General features: G+C 41.0%; 1 protein-coding gene across 1 annotated transcript in view; it reads right to left on the minus strand.

Moving 5' to 3' along the window:
* The window catches only part of OTC (ornithine transcarbamylase), a 264368-nt gene that overhangs the window by 33752 nt on the left and 217968 nt on the right, over window positions 1–12648 (minus strand). The window contains exons 5-8 of the mRNA XM_069204233.1: window positions 9059–9212; window positions 5482–5604; window positions 1340–1393; window positions 1094–1243 (exon numbers count right to left, since the gene is read on the minus strand). Coding sequence (XP_069060334.1) covers window positions 1094–1243; window positions 1340–1393; window positions 5482–5604; window positions 9059–9212 — 481 coding nt within the window. The remainder of the gene's footprint in view (window positions 1–1093; window positions 1244–1339; window positions 1394–5481; window positions 5605–9058; window positions 9213–12648) is intronic.

Raw genomic sequence — 12648 nt, forward strand, 5'->3', positions numbered from 1 at the left:
ACATCACATGCTGCCAACTCAACTCAAACACTATTTTTTATTTATAATCATCTTTTAATTGCTCCTGCCTCTTTGCATAAGTTTGACAACGCCATTTCGTCATATTGTTGGTTCTGTTCTGCATCAGTTTCTGATATTAAACACATTTCTTTTGAGTGTTCCTCCACCTATCAATTTTGGTTACAAGTATGGAAACAAATTAATTCTATTTTTCACACACAAACACCATTCTCATTTATTAATGTATTTTTAGGTAGCCTTTCTGATGATTGGCATTGCCGTGCTTTTAATCTACAAATTGCAGACTTATTAATTGCGGTTGCATTTCACAGATTACTAACAATTTGAAAAATGCTCTACATATTTCCATTCAAGCATGGTGGTATGTTGTTTGCTCTAATCACAGACTAGATAGGGCATATACTTTCCCAATTTCTCCAAATATAAAACGCAATGCTCTTTGGTCTCCAATAAACATTTTTCTATATTCCTCAGTTTCAACAACGTTTATACATAAACCCTTAGCAGATGAAGTGCCTAAACCTGCTGTTGTCTTTCTTATTTGCATTTCCATAATAATAGTATTTTCTCGGATAACATATGCTTTATAACTTTTGTAATTCTACAACTGCTTAAAACTATGCTATTTTAATTATACAAGAAATGCTTTTATTTTAGCCCTTTCTACTTTTTTTTCTTATCCTGTTGTCTCAATATAATTGCAAATATTTTCTTGTTCCATTTCATTTTCATCACAATGCAAATATAATCAGTACATTGTTTTTATATTATATTGTTAACCTACTGGTTATTTCCCCTTTTCCTATTTAAAAAGCTTTACTTTTAAAAAAGGATGGAGGTGCTAAGAAATGTCACACATCAGGATGGTTGTGCACTTGAAAAACACATTGTAGGCAGGGCCAGGATGTGGTCTTGCTCCTTTAGAGGTTAGCAAATCCAGATACACTGCCCACAGAAGCATTAATGATGACGGTAAATAACACGCTCACCCTAATGCACTCAAAATACTGATTACTTCAATGCATACAAATAAGACTGTAATCGGAGTTAAATGCAAGTGATGTCCTCTAACCTGCATTGTAATTTGGTAGCCTTGAAAAGCTTTTAACCGCTTTTGTTTCTCCTCTTCTTGCCCCATGCTGACCCACGTGTCTGTCACTATAACATTGGCACCACGTGCAGCTTCCATGGGATCGTCTGTCAGAAGTAGCTGAGTACCAGACTAAAAAAAGAAAAAAAGAAAAAAAAAGATTAAAATGTCACATTCCAAGCAAACCAAAATAGGTTGCTTTCAAGTCTCAGGACATTGGTGACTTACCTCCTTGGATAACTGTTCTGCTGCTTTAGTTATGCTGGCGTCTGGCTCAAAACCCTGTCAAGGTAAATCAGAAAATTTACTTTTGCCACAGTGTTTTTACCAACAGCTTAAGATGTGTGAGTGAGACTTGAATAGAACAAATTGAGGTTTGCTGTAAAAATCGAAACATTCCAAGTTCTAATACCTACCATTAGAATAAACACCACTTAATACTAAGGTTACAGTTCAATATTTGAAATACAACAGACTAAAGAGATACCTTTGTGAGTTTGAACCTTCATGAACTATCATGCAATCTAAGTGCATTCTTTTGTAATTCATGTGTTCCATAGCAAAACGCTGACCAAAGAAAAAATAACTATTTTCCAGCTGAACAGAATGATACAGTTTCTTTAATACATAGTCGGAGATAGTAGTGTTGGGCTTGTTAGCAAGGATTCGCAATGTTTTACAGATAAGGAAATGTCATTGGAAGCAATCATGACTTGACAAAGATCACAAAGTTTTGGTCATGTGGAGTCAGAAATTAGAAACGAGGAGACCCACCTGCAATGTCATTAACGTAGCTAATAGACTGCATTTGTTAGCTTTTGCCCTTTCAAAAATATAATCCTAATCTAGGTTGATGTGGTTCTCTATCATTGCTCTACAACTCTTTCAAATAAAAGTAGGTATAGATGCAATATAAGCCACGCCTGTAATCATGGTACATATTAAGTATGACAGTGCCCTAAATGTTTTGCCAGATTTGCAAAAGCAAATAACGAGGGTAATAAGCACAGATTCCTCACCATTTGAATTCAATGAGTCGCCAGACTGGATCTGGAACATTTGTCCAGTTATTGGCCTCCACTGGCAAATCGGCTGAAAAAGTGGCCCACATTTTCGAATCGGGGCAGTTTTGAACTTGTAAAGACATGCTGCTTAAGTGTTTCTGCAAGTTATGGACGACAGCATGGATTTTAGCTTGCTGCAGGCCATGTTTATGGCATCATCAGGAAAATCTATAGTAAAACGGTTGCCCGACCATACAACAGGCCCACAAACTGCCAAACAAACAGCCCATCCATTAGCCTGTCACATCAGCCCTTCTGGCATTGCCAGATTGCCCGACAGGACAGCCCGTTCCTGTGCCCCGCGTCAACTACTTTCACTCTATAGGCCATATCATAGCAATTCACAACAAGACTCCGAGACTCTGACACAACAAAGGACCAATCCCCCACAGCACTGCACAGCCCAGATGTGGGGCCAGCGAACCAGCCCTGCACAAAGCAGGGAAGACAAATGTTTGGTGCCAGAGAGAGTGTAGATTAAAATTTTAAAATTGCACTCTTTCTGTCACCACCCTGCCATCCTCCTTTCCTGCGTCAAATGCACGGCGCTGGAGAGCAGCTGTTAATTTAGCCCTCTCCGCTTACCTCCCTCCCTAAATTAAGGTGCGAGGCGGGCGCTAAAGTAACAGCTGCGCTCCAGCACCATGTATTTAAAGCTAAACGTGTGTAATCATGGCCTTGGGGGGGTTAGTAGTTAACTAGGGGTGTGGGTGAACACAGGTAAGTGCCACAGTGGGGTTTGGAGGTGGCCAAAGGTGGCCGGGACATTAACATACCTGTTAAGTCCAGGGCTCCTGCAGTCTTTTGCTTTGCTTTATTATAGACAGGGAGATTAGGAAAACACCTCTCTCCTTTTACTCACCCAGCGTGGCAGTGCAGGGCCAATAAAAGGAGGTTTAAAGAAAGTGTTTTAGATTTTGTGGAATCTTTTGTAAAAATCGCTGCATTTTTATCAAAGTACTGATTTCAAAATATTTTGTAAATCGTGAAATTGCAAAATCCTGGATGGTCTGCTTGAGGTGCGGTGTGATGTGGTTACGGCATGGGAGGTCAAGTATGAGTCTTGCAGCAGTGGTCTGGATGTCCTGGAGTCTGTATAGGAGTTGTTTGGGGATTCTAGCGCAGAGAGTATTACTGTAGTCCAGCCTGCTGATGATGAATGGCTGTGTGATGATTAGTATGTGTACTATGTGGAAGCAGGAGGTGTACACTGCATTGACTTGAGCCACCATATTGACCTTGTTGTCCAGGATGTTGCATAGATTTCTTGCGTGGTCTGTGGGTTTCGGTGTTAGTCCTAGCTCTGATAGCCAGATGGAGTCCCATGGGGGGATCTTGTTGCCAAAGGCCAGTATTCCCTCTTGTCAGAGCTGAGCTTCAGGCAGTTGATTTGCATGCAGTCTGCTTCCATGGCCATACAGTTGGTAAAGTTGGTTCTGGCAGTAGTTGTTTTGTCCATCAGGGAGAGGATTGGTTGAGTGTCATCGGCATAGGAGGTGACAGTGATTGGATGATGTTGACAAGCGGAGTCATGTATATTTTGAAAAGGGTGGGATTGAGTAACGATCACTGTGGGACTCCACAGATCAATTTCTTGGTCTCTGATGTGATGAGTGGCAGCGTGACACTTTGGGTTCTTCCTGTGAGGAAGGAACAAATCCATCTGAGAGCAGATCCTTGAAAGCCAATCTCCTGGAGTCTTTTGAAAAGGGTGTTATGGGAAACAGTGTCAAAGGCTGCAGAGAGGTTGATCAGAATGAGGGCCCTCCCATGCTGAGGCAGGATGAGAAACCAAGTCCTCTTGCTTAACTTCTTCTTGTAAAGACGGTTTTGGTGGGAAAACCAGTAATGTCACTTTCTGCCCAAATGTATGATGGGGAATTCAGTGATGTAACTTCCTGTGCAGATGGTTGATGGGAGATCCAGCGCTGTCACTTCTTGTGCTGAGGGGTGATGGGAAATAAAGTCCTCTTGCTTGGCTTTTTCTTTCAAAGACAGTTTTGGCAGGAAACCCAGTAATGCCACGTCCTGTTGATATGTGTGATGGGAAATTCAGTGATGTCACTTCCTGTGCTGAGGGGTAAAGGCACTTCCGGCTGAAGTACAGGGGTGTTGAACTGCAGGTCAATCAAGGGAGCTTGATTCACTGCAGATACAGCCTTTAGAAGGGTTTCCGGGATCTCAGTTTTAAAGTTACATGATAGTTACTTTCCATAGAAAGTGCTACAGGTGTACGAGGAGGTGGTATATGAAGGGCAGCAGGTCTCATCTTTATTAAAATTCATATAGCACCCCCAGAAGGTAACTGAGGCACCTCTGAGCAAATGAGAAATAGAGCAACCTTCAGCGTCCAAAAGATACATGGGTAACAAAATAGAGACAAAGCAGCATTTATGTTATATGGGATTCCGAAATGGGGAGGATGTCTATCTCAGAGACTTCTTGCGATTGGAATAAGAGCCTGACAAAAATAAAAGAGTGATGGTAGCATACTGGAATCAGCCCCAGCCACTGGCAATTACTCAGGCTGCACTGTAAATCATCGGCACAGTACCAAGTCTGATTTGCATATTGCTGGGTCATACAGATCCAGTTTGGGGACCCAAGCAATGCCGGCTCTAGCGCTGGTGACACCCAGTGTGACAATCTTTGTTGGTGCCGTCCATGACCCCCTTCACCACAGATTCAGATTCCCTCACTGCTACCTTCCAACAGTGCACCTCATCTCGCCATCATTCCTCTCGCATATGTATTTCTTTTATTTATACAGTTACTCATACTAGAGCAGGGTGTCAGAACACTTTACATCACACACACACACATTTAACAGAGGCAATGAATCATACATGTGTAAATCTGTCTATAGAAAATGTTACATAAGATATTGAGAACTACAAGGTGTAGAAGTCACATGTTATCCATACTGGTACATAGTGGTTGGGGTTGGCTTGACTAATAAGAATTTATATTAAATGAACCCTTTTGAGCAATATTAGAATAATGAAAGACTAGCGAAAACAACATAATGTTCTAACCTATAGCTTGCAGTATGCATGCAGCTCTTTGAGGCCAGTTCATAGCTCAATTAGCTACATTACAATTGTAACTTATGACCTGCAAGTAACAAAAGGATCTCTGTGACAAAAGCAGTAACGGACCTGCTCACTCTCTCTGTCTCTCTCCCTCGTCTCTCATTGCTCTCTCATCTCTTTCTCTCTTTCCCCTACACCCTAGAGGGATCCAGGTAGTGAATTTCTTACCTGATTTTTTTAGAAGCAATCAAACCAATTTTCACTTGCCCCTTACCTTTGGCGTGGCTATACGCAGGTGCATTCCAAATTTAGCAGCACTCATCATAATGGAGTTCAGCACATTGTTACCATCGCCAATCCAGGAAATTGTTAGTCCTTTCAGATGGCCATAATGTTCCTGCCAAGAAAGTAACATGTCTGCTTACTGTGATTTGTGGAAGAAGTTTAATCATAAGTGGATTGAATCTGACTTCAGCTTATTAGAGAGAACAGAATGTCGTTTAAGCAAGAATTCAACGTTACATCTACTCACTCTAAAACTAATGCAGACAATCTGCAGTTGGAGTATACCTTAAATGTGTGTTACTGGAGATTTTCTCATCTTGTCTAGCACTTTAAAGGAACCCGAAGGCTACCTGTGGTGCTCTACAAAACCCCTGAATAAATACATACAAGTTGCAGCCACGTGTACTATGGAGAGAGCAAGTAAGCATCTGCTTCCAAGAATAATCAAACTGTTGCTGATCCAAAGCTTGCCAGTGCATTTGGCAGAATGGATAGTTTAGAAAGGTGATTGGGTATATGTTGATCTGTTTTCATCCTTACCACATTTACCTTGGGAGTCACTGTTCCCTTGGTATATTTGCTATCAAATCTCCAGGTATCTAAGATATTTTTCTGTGTATCTTCACGAGTTCTATGTTCCAGTACTGCACACAGAAAAAAAGCGAAAGAAAAAATGAACAAATAAAACCATTACAAATTAAAATACAGAGTATAGGTTTTATATCTATAAATTAAAATTAAAATAATTAAAGTAATTACGTGCCGGTTAATTATTCTCTTGCAAATGTTCTCTGAGGTTTCTATCTTCTGTACATGGGCGGCTCCTTCGCTATAGTGAAGGAGCATCGCCCCACTAGCTGTGCCAGAAGCAGAAAAATAAAACAATAGTTTACTATCTTTTTATTTTTCTGCTTCTGGCACAGCCAGCAGTGCAAAGAGGGGCGGGACTAGGCCACAGGAGGTGAGAGGTGGGAGGAGGGGAAAGGTCACCTAAGTGCGCATATGTGTTTGGCCAGCCGTCTGAGGCTGTAAAACACACATGCGCACTTAGGTTTCTTCAGCCCGGGTGTGTTTAACAGGCAGGCTGGAGAAAATACACAGACACCAGGGCTATGTCTGAGCGGCAGTCACTGCCGCTCAGACCGATCCTGGTGCTGCTTTCATGCAATTCATGCAAGGTCTTGCATGAAAGCAGCACCAGGATTTCTGGGGAGCCTGTGCTGGTGTCCCAGCAGTGAATGCTGGGACACTAAAAGAAGTGGAGCGCGAGGCAGCGGGGATGGAGGCAAGGTAAGTGCTTTTTTATTTTTTATTTTTACCTCACCTCCCTAACAACCCTCCCTCCCATGAGTTATGCGGCAGCTGACAATGCTTCTGTGGCCCTTCTTTCTTTCCTGACAGTTCCCTCGGATCCCCTTTCTGTCCACTGTTCGTGTGGTCACCCCCTTCTCCACATTCTACACTTCCCCATTTCCTTGTTCCTTCTTTTTCAGGTGACCAATTGCGGGTCAGTTGTCATCCTTCTCCTTGTGAATGTTGCCATCATGACTTTCTAAACAGTTCCTGACTCTTCATGCCCATGTAGTTCTTGACTTCCTATCCAGTCCTTGACTCTTTCACAGCGATTCACAAAAGCATATATGAGTAAAGTGAGTAGTACTTCAGCAGTTATTTTACTTACTCTTGCATGTCTTTGGGAATTGACCCAAAAAAGATCTAAAATGGGAATAAAATGAGAATACTCATATACAGTTAGTGCCCTGATTGAACTTTTACTAATAGAGAGCTGAGCATTTCTTGCCCAATTTACAAAGACGTGTAATAGGTATTAAAGAATTCTTCTGTAATACTACTTCCAGCACTCCTAAATGCTTTTGTGAACCAGTTTGTCTATGTTCAACTTGTTCTGACTTTATGTGCCCTCTCATCTTCCAAATCAGGCCTTCCACTCACTCTTGTGTGCAGTCCTTTTCTACAGGAGACTGTGCAACCACTGGTCCTCAGACTGACTTGATACTTGAAAAGGTTTTGAAGTGTTTGTTTTTTAGGCAGTTCGGATTTTTTTTCATTTTTCATTCATTTTATTTTTTTTATTTTTACTTCTAATATTTCCAGTGAACCACTTCACTATCCAAACAATCGGGGCTTTATATGAGCAGAGTCTCTCCAACTCTCACACCTGGTAGTAATTAAAACAGACTTTGATCTGGTTCTCTATCGGGCCCTATATTAATTTCCCTAACTATAATGGCAAAAACACTGATTGGTTTATGGACAATGAAGGTAAAAACATGATGTTGATCTATGTCAGCGATTTTCTAAGAGTATTACATTTCGAGAATGTTTTTTTTTTTTTTTTTTTTTTGTGTGGCATGTTAATTTTGTGTAGCACATACCCTGAACTGAGTTGCTGCTCTTCATGTGTTTATAAGGGCCACAATTGAGAGCTCTGTAGTTGACGTGGAAGGCAGTGCAAGTTTCTTACCGTGCATATCAGTGGGTCAAAGATGTTCAGAATACTTGATCATCCAATCTTTGCTCTAGCTGCAGAGCGCACAAAGAAAAGTTCACATATTCCAATTACAATTGTGATTCTGTGCAAATGTTTGGTAAGAAGGTACAGAGTAGTCGAAATATTGTCAAGGCAAGTGCAAAAGAAAATGCAGTGTTTGCAGGTGAGTGGGTGTGTTATAGGTTTGAGGGTAATCAACTGAAGGATATGCGAAGAAGTGCATTCAGGAGAGAGTGAAAATAGCCTGGTGAAGAGGAAAGAGATGCTGTGTAAGATATGCAAATAGGCAAGATGACAAGATGTGGAGAGAAAAAGGACGTATCGGTCTAACATAGAGTGAACATAAAGGGAGTGATTTAGATACCCTAAGGACCACTACCCCTTCCACAGGCCTCAGTAATGTTTAATTTATAGTCACACAATTTCGTAATTAAACCATTTTCAATGTTAATTATTCAGAACAAATTCATTATTGTTACTCATTAATCGTAAACATCTAACAGACATTGATAAAGCTGCAAATTCTGGCTGTATGTCAGTTGTGTTATACAGCTGGATGCAATAACAGAAAGTTCAGAGAGCAACCAAAATACCAGTTTAGTGGCACACTGTGGGATTCACAGAAATGTAATTTACACGCTTAAGCCACGCCCTTAATTACATTGACCACTCACCTTTTAGAAATGCTCCCCACAATTTTTTCATCCCACTTAAAGACCAGCAAACAACCATATGACAGTTGTTTTTATGTAGAATGGCACTCAGTAATTTATTGATATGTAGAATAGCATTGAAAAATGTAATCTCATTGCATAATGGTTCGATTGAATTTGGCAATGTTTCTAGGAGTTGGACAACCTAATGTATAATAATATTGCATTGATTTCAAATTCCCCATTTTCATTTCGACCTTGTTTGGTCCACTACCTGCCTAGCTGGCATACCAAAACAAATTTTGTTTAGATAGTTGGTGTGGAACATGTTTGTTCTTTTTTATTTAAATGTGATTTTATGTGCAATAATCGCCTCTTTACAACATGGTGGACTTTTGTACCTGTATAGTGAGGTAGTCAGCTAAGATCTGGAGAGGGTGGTACAATTCGGACAGTCCATTGACAATGGGAACTGAGGCTTCTTGTGCAAGTAGATCCAGATCGCTATGTCGATAAACGCGAGCCAAGACTGCATCTGTCATTCCAGATAATACACTGCGGGTGAGAAAATGGGAGCTTGTAAAAAATGAAACAGTGGAAATATGCAACTAAACACATGGTATTTTTCAAACTCTGCAGAATAAAAGAACTTTCGATTTTCGCTGGGTTTGACACTCATGATAAAAAGGCTCATTTGGAGCCTAACAGCTGGCCCTGGCAGGCAGGCCACTAACCCACCAGTTGAGTGGAGGCTTCAGCTTTTGCTTCCCTGGCAGACGTTCAACCAACCAATTGTGAGATGCACGCCCGCCTCTTGGGGGGGGTCTCTCTGCTCTCTTTATTTCCAGGAGTTCCAGGATCTCTAACAGAGAACACAAACAGCATAACAGTGCTGTAACAAAACTTGAGGGGGGGCCCTGCAAAGTACCTGGAGGGGCCCCATTCCCCATGGACCCAGTTAGGGGCATGCCACCTGTGCACAGTGTACTGTGCTGAGGGGGCCCCCTTGAGCTCCTCCTCCCGCACCGCAGGGACTGTGGGGGCCTTTGATACACTACTGCAGCATAGGCATTGGTAATTCAAAGGTCTTGCGCACACAGAAACACTTGCTCTTTCTCTCTCTAGAAGTCTAGAAAAGATATCCATAGAGCATGCAGATATGCATGCTGATAGCAGTAGATATGTGGGACAGAGGTCAAATTTTACCAATACATTAGTGGCATAGAAGTTGGCATTTGGCAACTTACAAGTTTCATTTTAAAGCCTAATTGAGAAAGTAACATGAAATGTAAAATTGTGCAGGTTTGAATTATGGCTGACATTGTGACTTCCATACGTTTTGGACATTGTGTTTTGCCAGGGAAAATATTGTGCATTTATATTCAAGTGAACTACTGACATAAATTAAAATTAAAAGCATTATTTTAGTCAAATAGTAGAGATGCTAAGAATATTATGAGTAATAAATGAATATGAATTAATTGTACTTAAACTGATTTAAATCAATTTATTAACATGAGTTACATGTATGCAGAAAAACAAACTGCTTCTAATGTTGTATGTAATGATTGCATTTAAATATTTTGCTTTGCATTTTTTATTTAAAATGTAAGGTGCACAAAGGATGTAAATGTATTAATTGCATCAATATGTATTTAGGCTTCCTTAGCTATACTAGGCCTGAAGATTATGTTTTGCAGCAGTAGAGGAAAAGTATTAATTCACTCTGTTTCCTTTGACCTGATATTTTTTTTAGGTTGCTGATATGTTGGTGAATGTCCTATTGTATTAAAGACTGAGAACAGGTTTTATTCAATTACAAATGTAACAGTATCTGTCTAGCTCTTGAACAAGACAGGAAATTTTGTTTCATATGGGAACTGAACCGTGAGAAAGAATTGTAAAGTTACAATTGATGGACAAGTGTTACATTGTGGCAGAACTGTATGAATTCATCAAGATGACTTTGCATCCTCCCTAAGAAAATCCAGAATAGTTGCAAGCTTGATGTTGTCAATGATTATTCATTGGTTATTGATCAATTTGCGCAAGATGGGCCGACATAGTCAACTAATCAGAACTTCTTGGACATTTCTAGTTAGTGAAAGACTTTTGACATTTTTAGTCAGTCTTGCTTAGGATCACTTGCTGCAATGCTTCTCTCTCATCTCCTAAATCCCTTTGACCCTTAAATACCTTCTGAGGGATCCAAGTCATTATTTCTATTTGCCCCATTTACTTATGCTGTTCAGTACTAATATGCCCAGTGAATTCTGAACTGCTGACCTGATCTATGTGCAGCTGGTGTTCTGCACTGCCCTCATGCTGCTGTCTACTGATGCTGAGAAGCTGCAAACTCCCTGACCTGACAAATCTTTCCTGTCTGCTGTGCCATGAGGAGAGGCATAATCTGAAATGTGGTTTTCTTGTTTCCTTTTCAGTTTACATGATTACACCAGTGTGTTTTATAGTGAGTAACCCTAGTTAGCTGATTTTTCCAAATTATTTTTTGTCTCTTCTTTGGTTTTGCCCACATGTTTGTCCATGGTGGCCCAGCCCTAAGAACGGATTGTTATTATTTGAATTTTGATGATTTTGCTGATGTCACCATCATCTGCTTTGAAATCTGATTTTGATGTGCATATTATAGTTTGTTAATTAATTTGTGTTATTCTCTTGGAGTGTTTAATGGCATTGATGTTTAGTAGGATCTATCTTATTAGACATTTTGGTCAGCCTATGATTTTCATGTATGTTTATAATTTAGTTTTGTGCACCATGTATGCTACATTGACCTTGTGGTTGTAATAAGGCTTTGAAACTTGTATTCAGTTTGAAGTTTGATTGTGTGGTTAAATTGGTCATGATGATTAGAATTGTTTATGTTTCTCATGGTATTGATCTGTGTTGGATGAATATGATTAGCAAATTCCTCACTAAGTCCAAAATTTGGTCAACCTCTAGTATAGGTGGGATAAGTTGTGGCGTCTCACCAGAGCTTGTGCAGTTTCTGAGCCCGAGGCAGTAAGAAGACCTCTGCGTGCGCTCCAGCATATGCTACCAACTGACTGCATGTGGAGACCGGGAAATGTTGCGCTGCAAATAGTATTAGGTCAGAAGTGAGGTTATCCAATTAATATTTCATGGAGGGACGTGGTCAGGAAGAGTATGATGCAAGACATGCAACTCCAGTGCTTCTGGCCACCAGCCCACCAAGCTGAGAGGAAGTGGTCAATAAACAAAAACAAAGAGCCGCCCAGTCATGGCACCCAGCAAAATGCAGCCCCTAAAACTGATGCATCTGACAGCAGGGAAAACAGATGAAGATTGGACCCCAAAACAAAGATGACCACTGAGGGACAAGATTACATCATGCATGTGGCTTTGGGCAAGGGTGCAGTGGTGTTGAAGCGTTGTCCCAGCGATCCCAAACTCACGAGTAGGTGAGGAGCAGAATATGTAGACACAAATGTGAGACTTCCTCTCCCATTATAACCCTGCAACAACAAAGAGCGGAATGAGACTTACACTTCAAAGGTACGTTCCCACCTGTCTGCCTACAGCTCAGAAGCTGCAAGACTAGAGAGCTGGGCCCGAATCATGGCTGGCTGGATTGGATTTCCCATGCCTGAGCAGAGAACAGAAGCAATTGTGAGGCCATCACAGTGAGCAAGAAGTAAACGTGTTCAAGGGCCTAATGAAGCTGACAACTGCTGTGGCCTTCCACTCATTGCTCCCACTACCAGTCTAAGAATGACAAGAATAAGAGCCACCTAACGGATCAGTGCAAACAAACTGAAGGCCCCGCAGAGACCTGGGTGCATTTGCCTCCACCCTTCTCGAAACCACAGCTGAAGATAAAGGGCCACAATAAAATAATAGAATCTATACAGAAAATGATCTCTTAGCCGGGGACAGAGCGGTCCTCAGCACTCCTTCCTCAGCTACATCCCCCTTGACAACTGAAGAACTAGGGCTCTAGGAAAGAAAG

Source organism: Pleurodeles waltl, chromosome 8 (assembly GCF_031143425.1).
Source record: "Pleurodeles waltl isolate 20211129_DDA chromosome 8, aPleWal1.hap1.20221129, whole genome shotgun sequence".
Lineage (NCBI taxonomy): Eukaryota > Metazoa > Chordata > Amphibia > Caudata > Salamandridae > Pleurodeles > Pleurodeles waltl.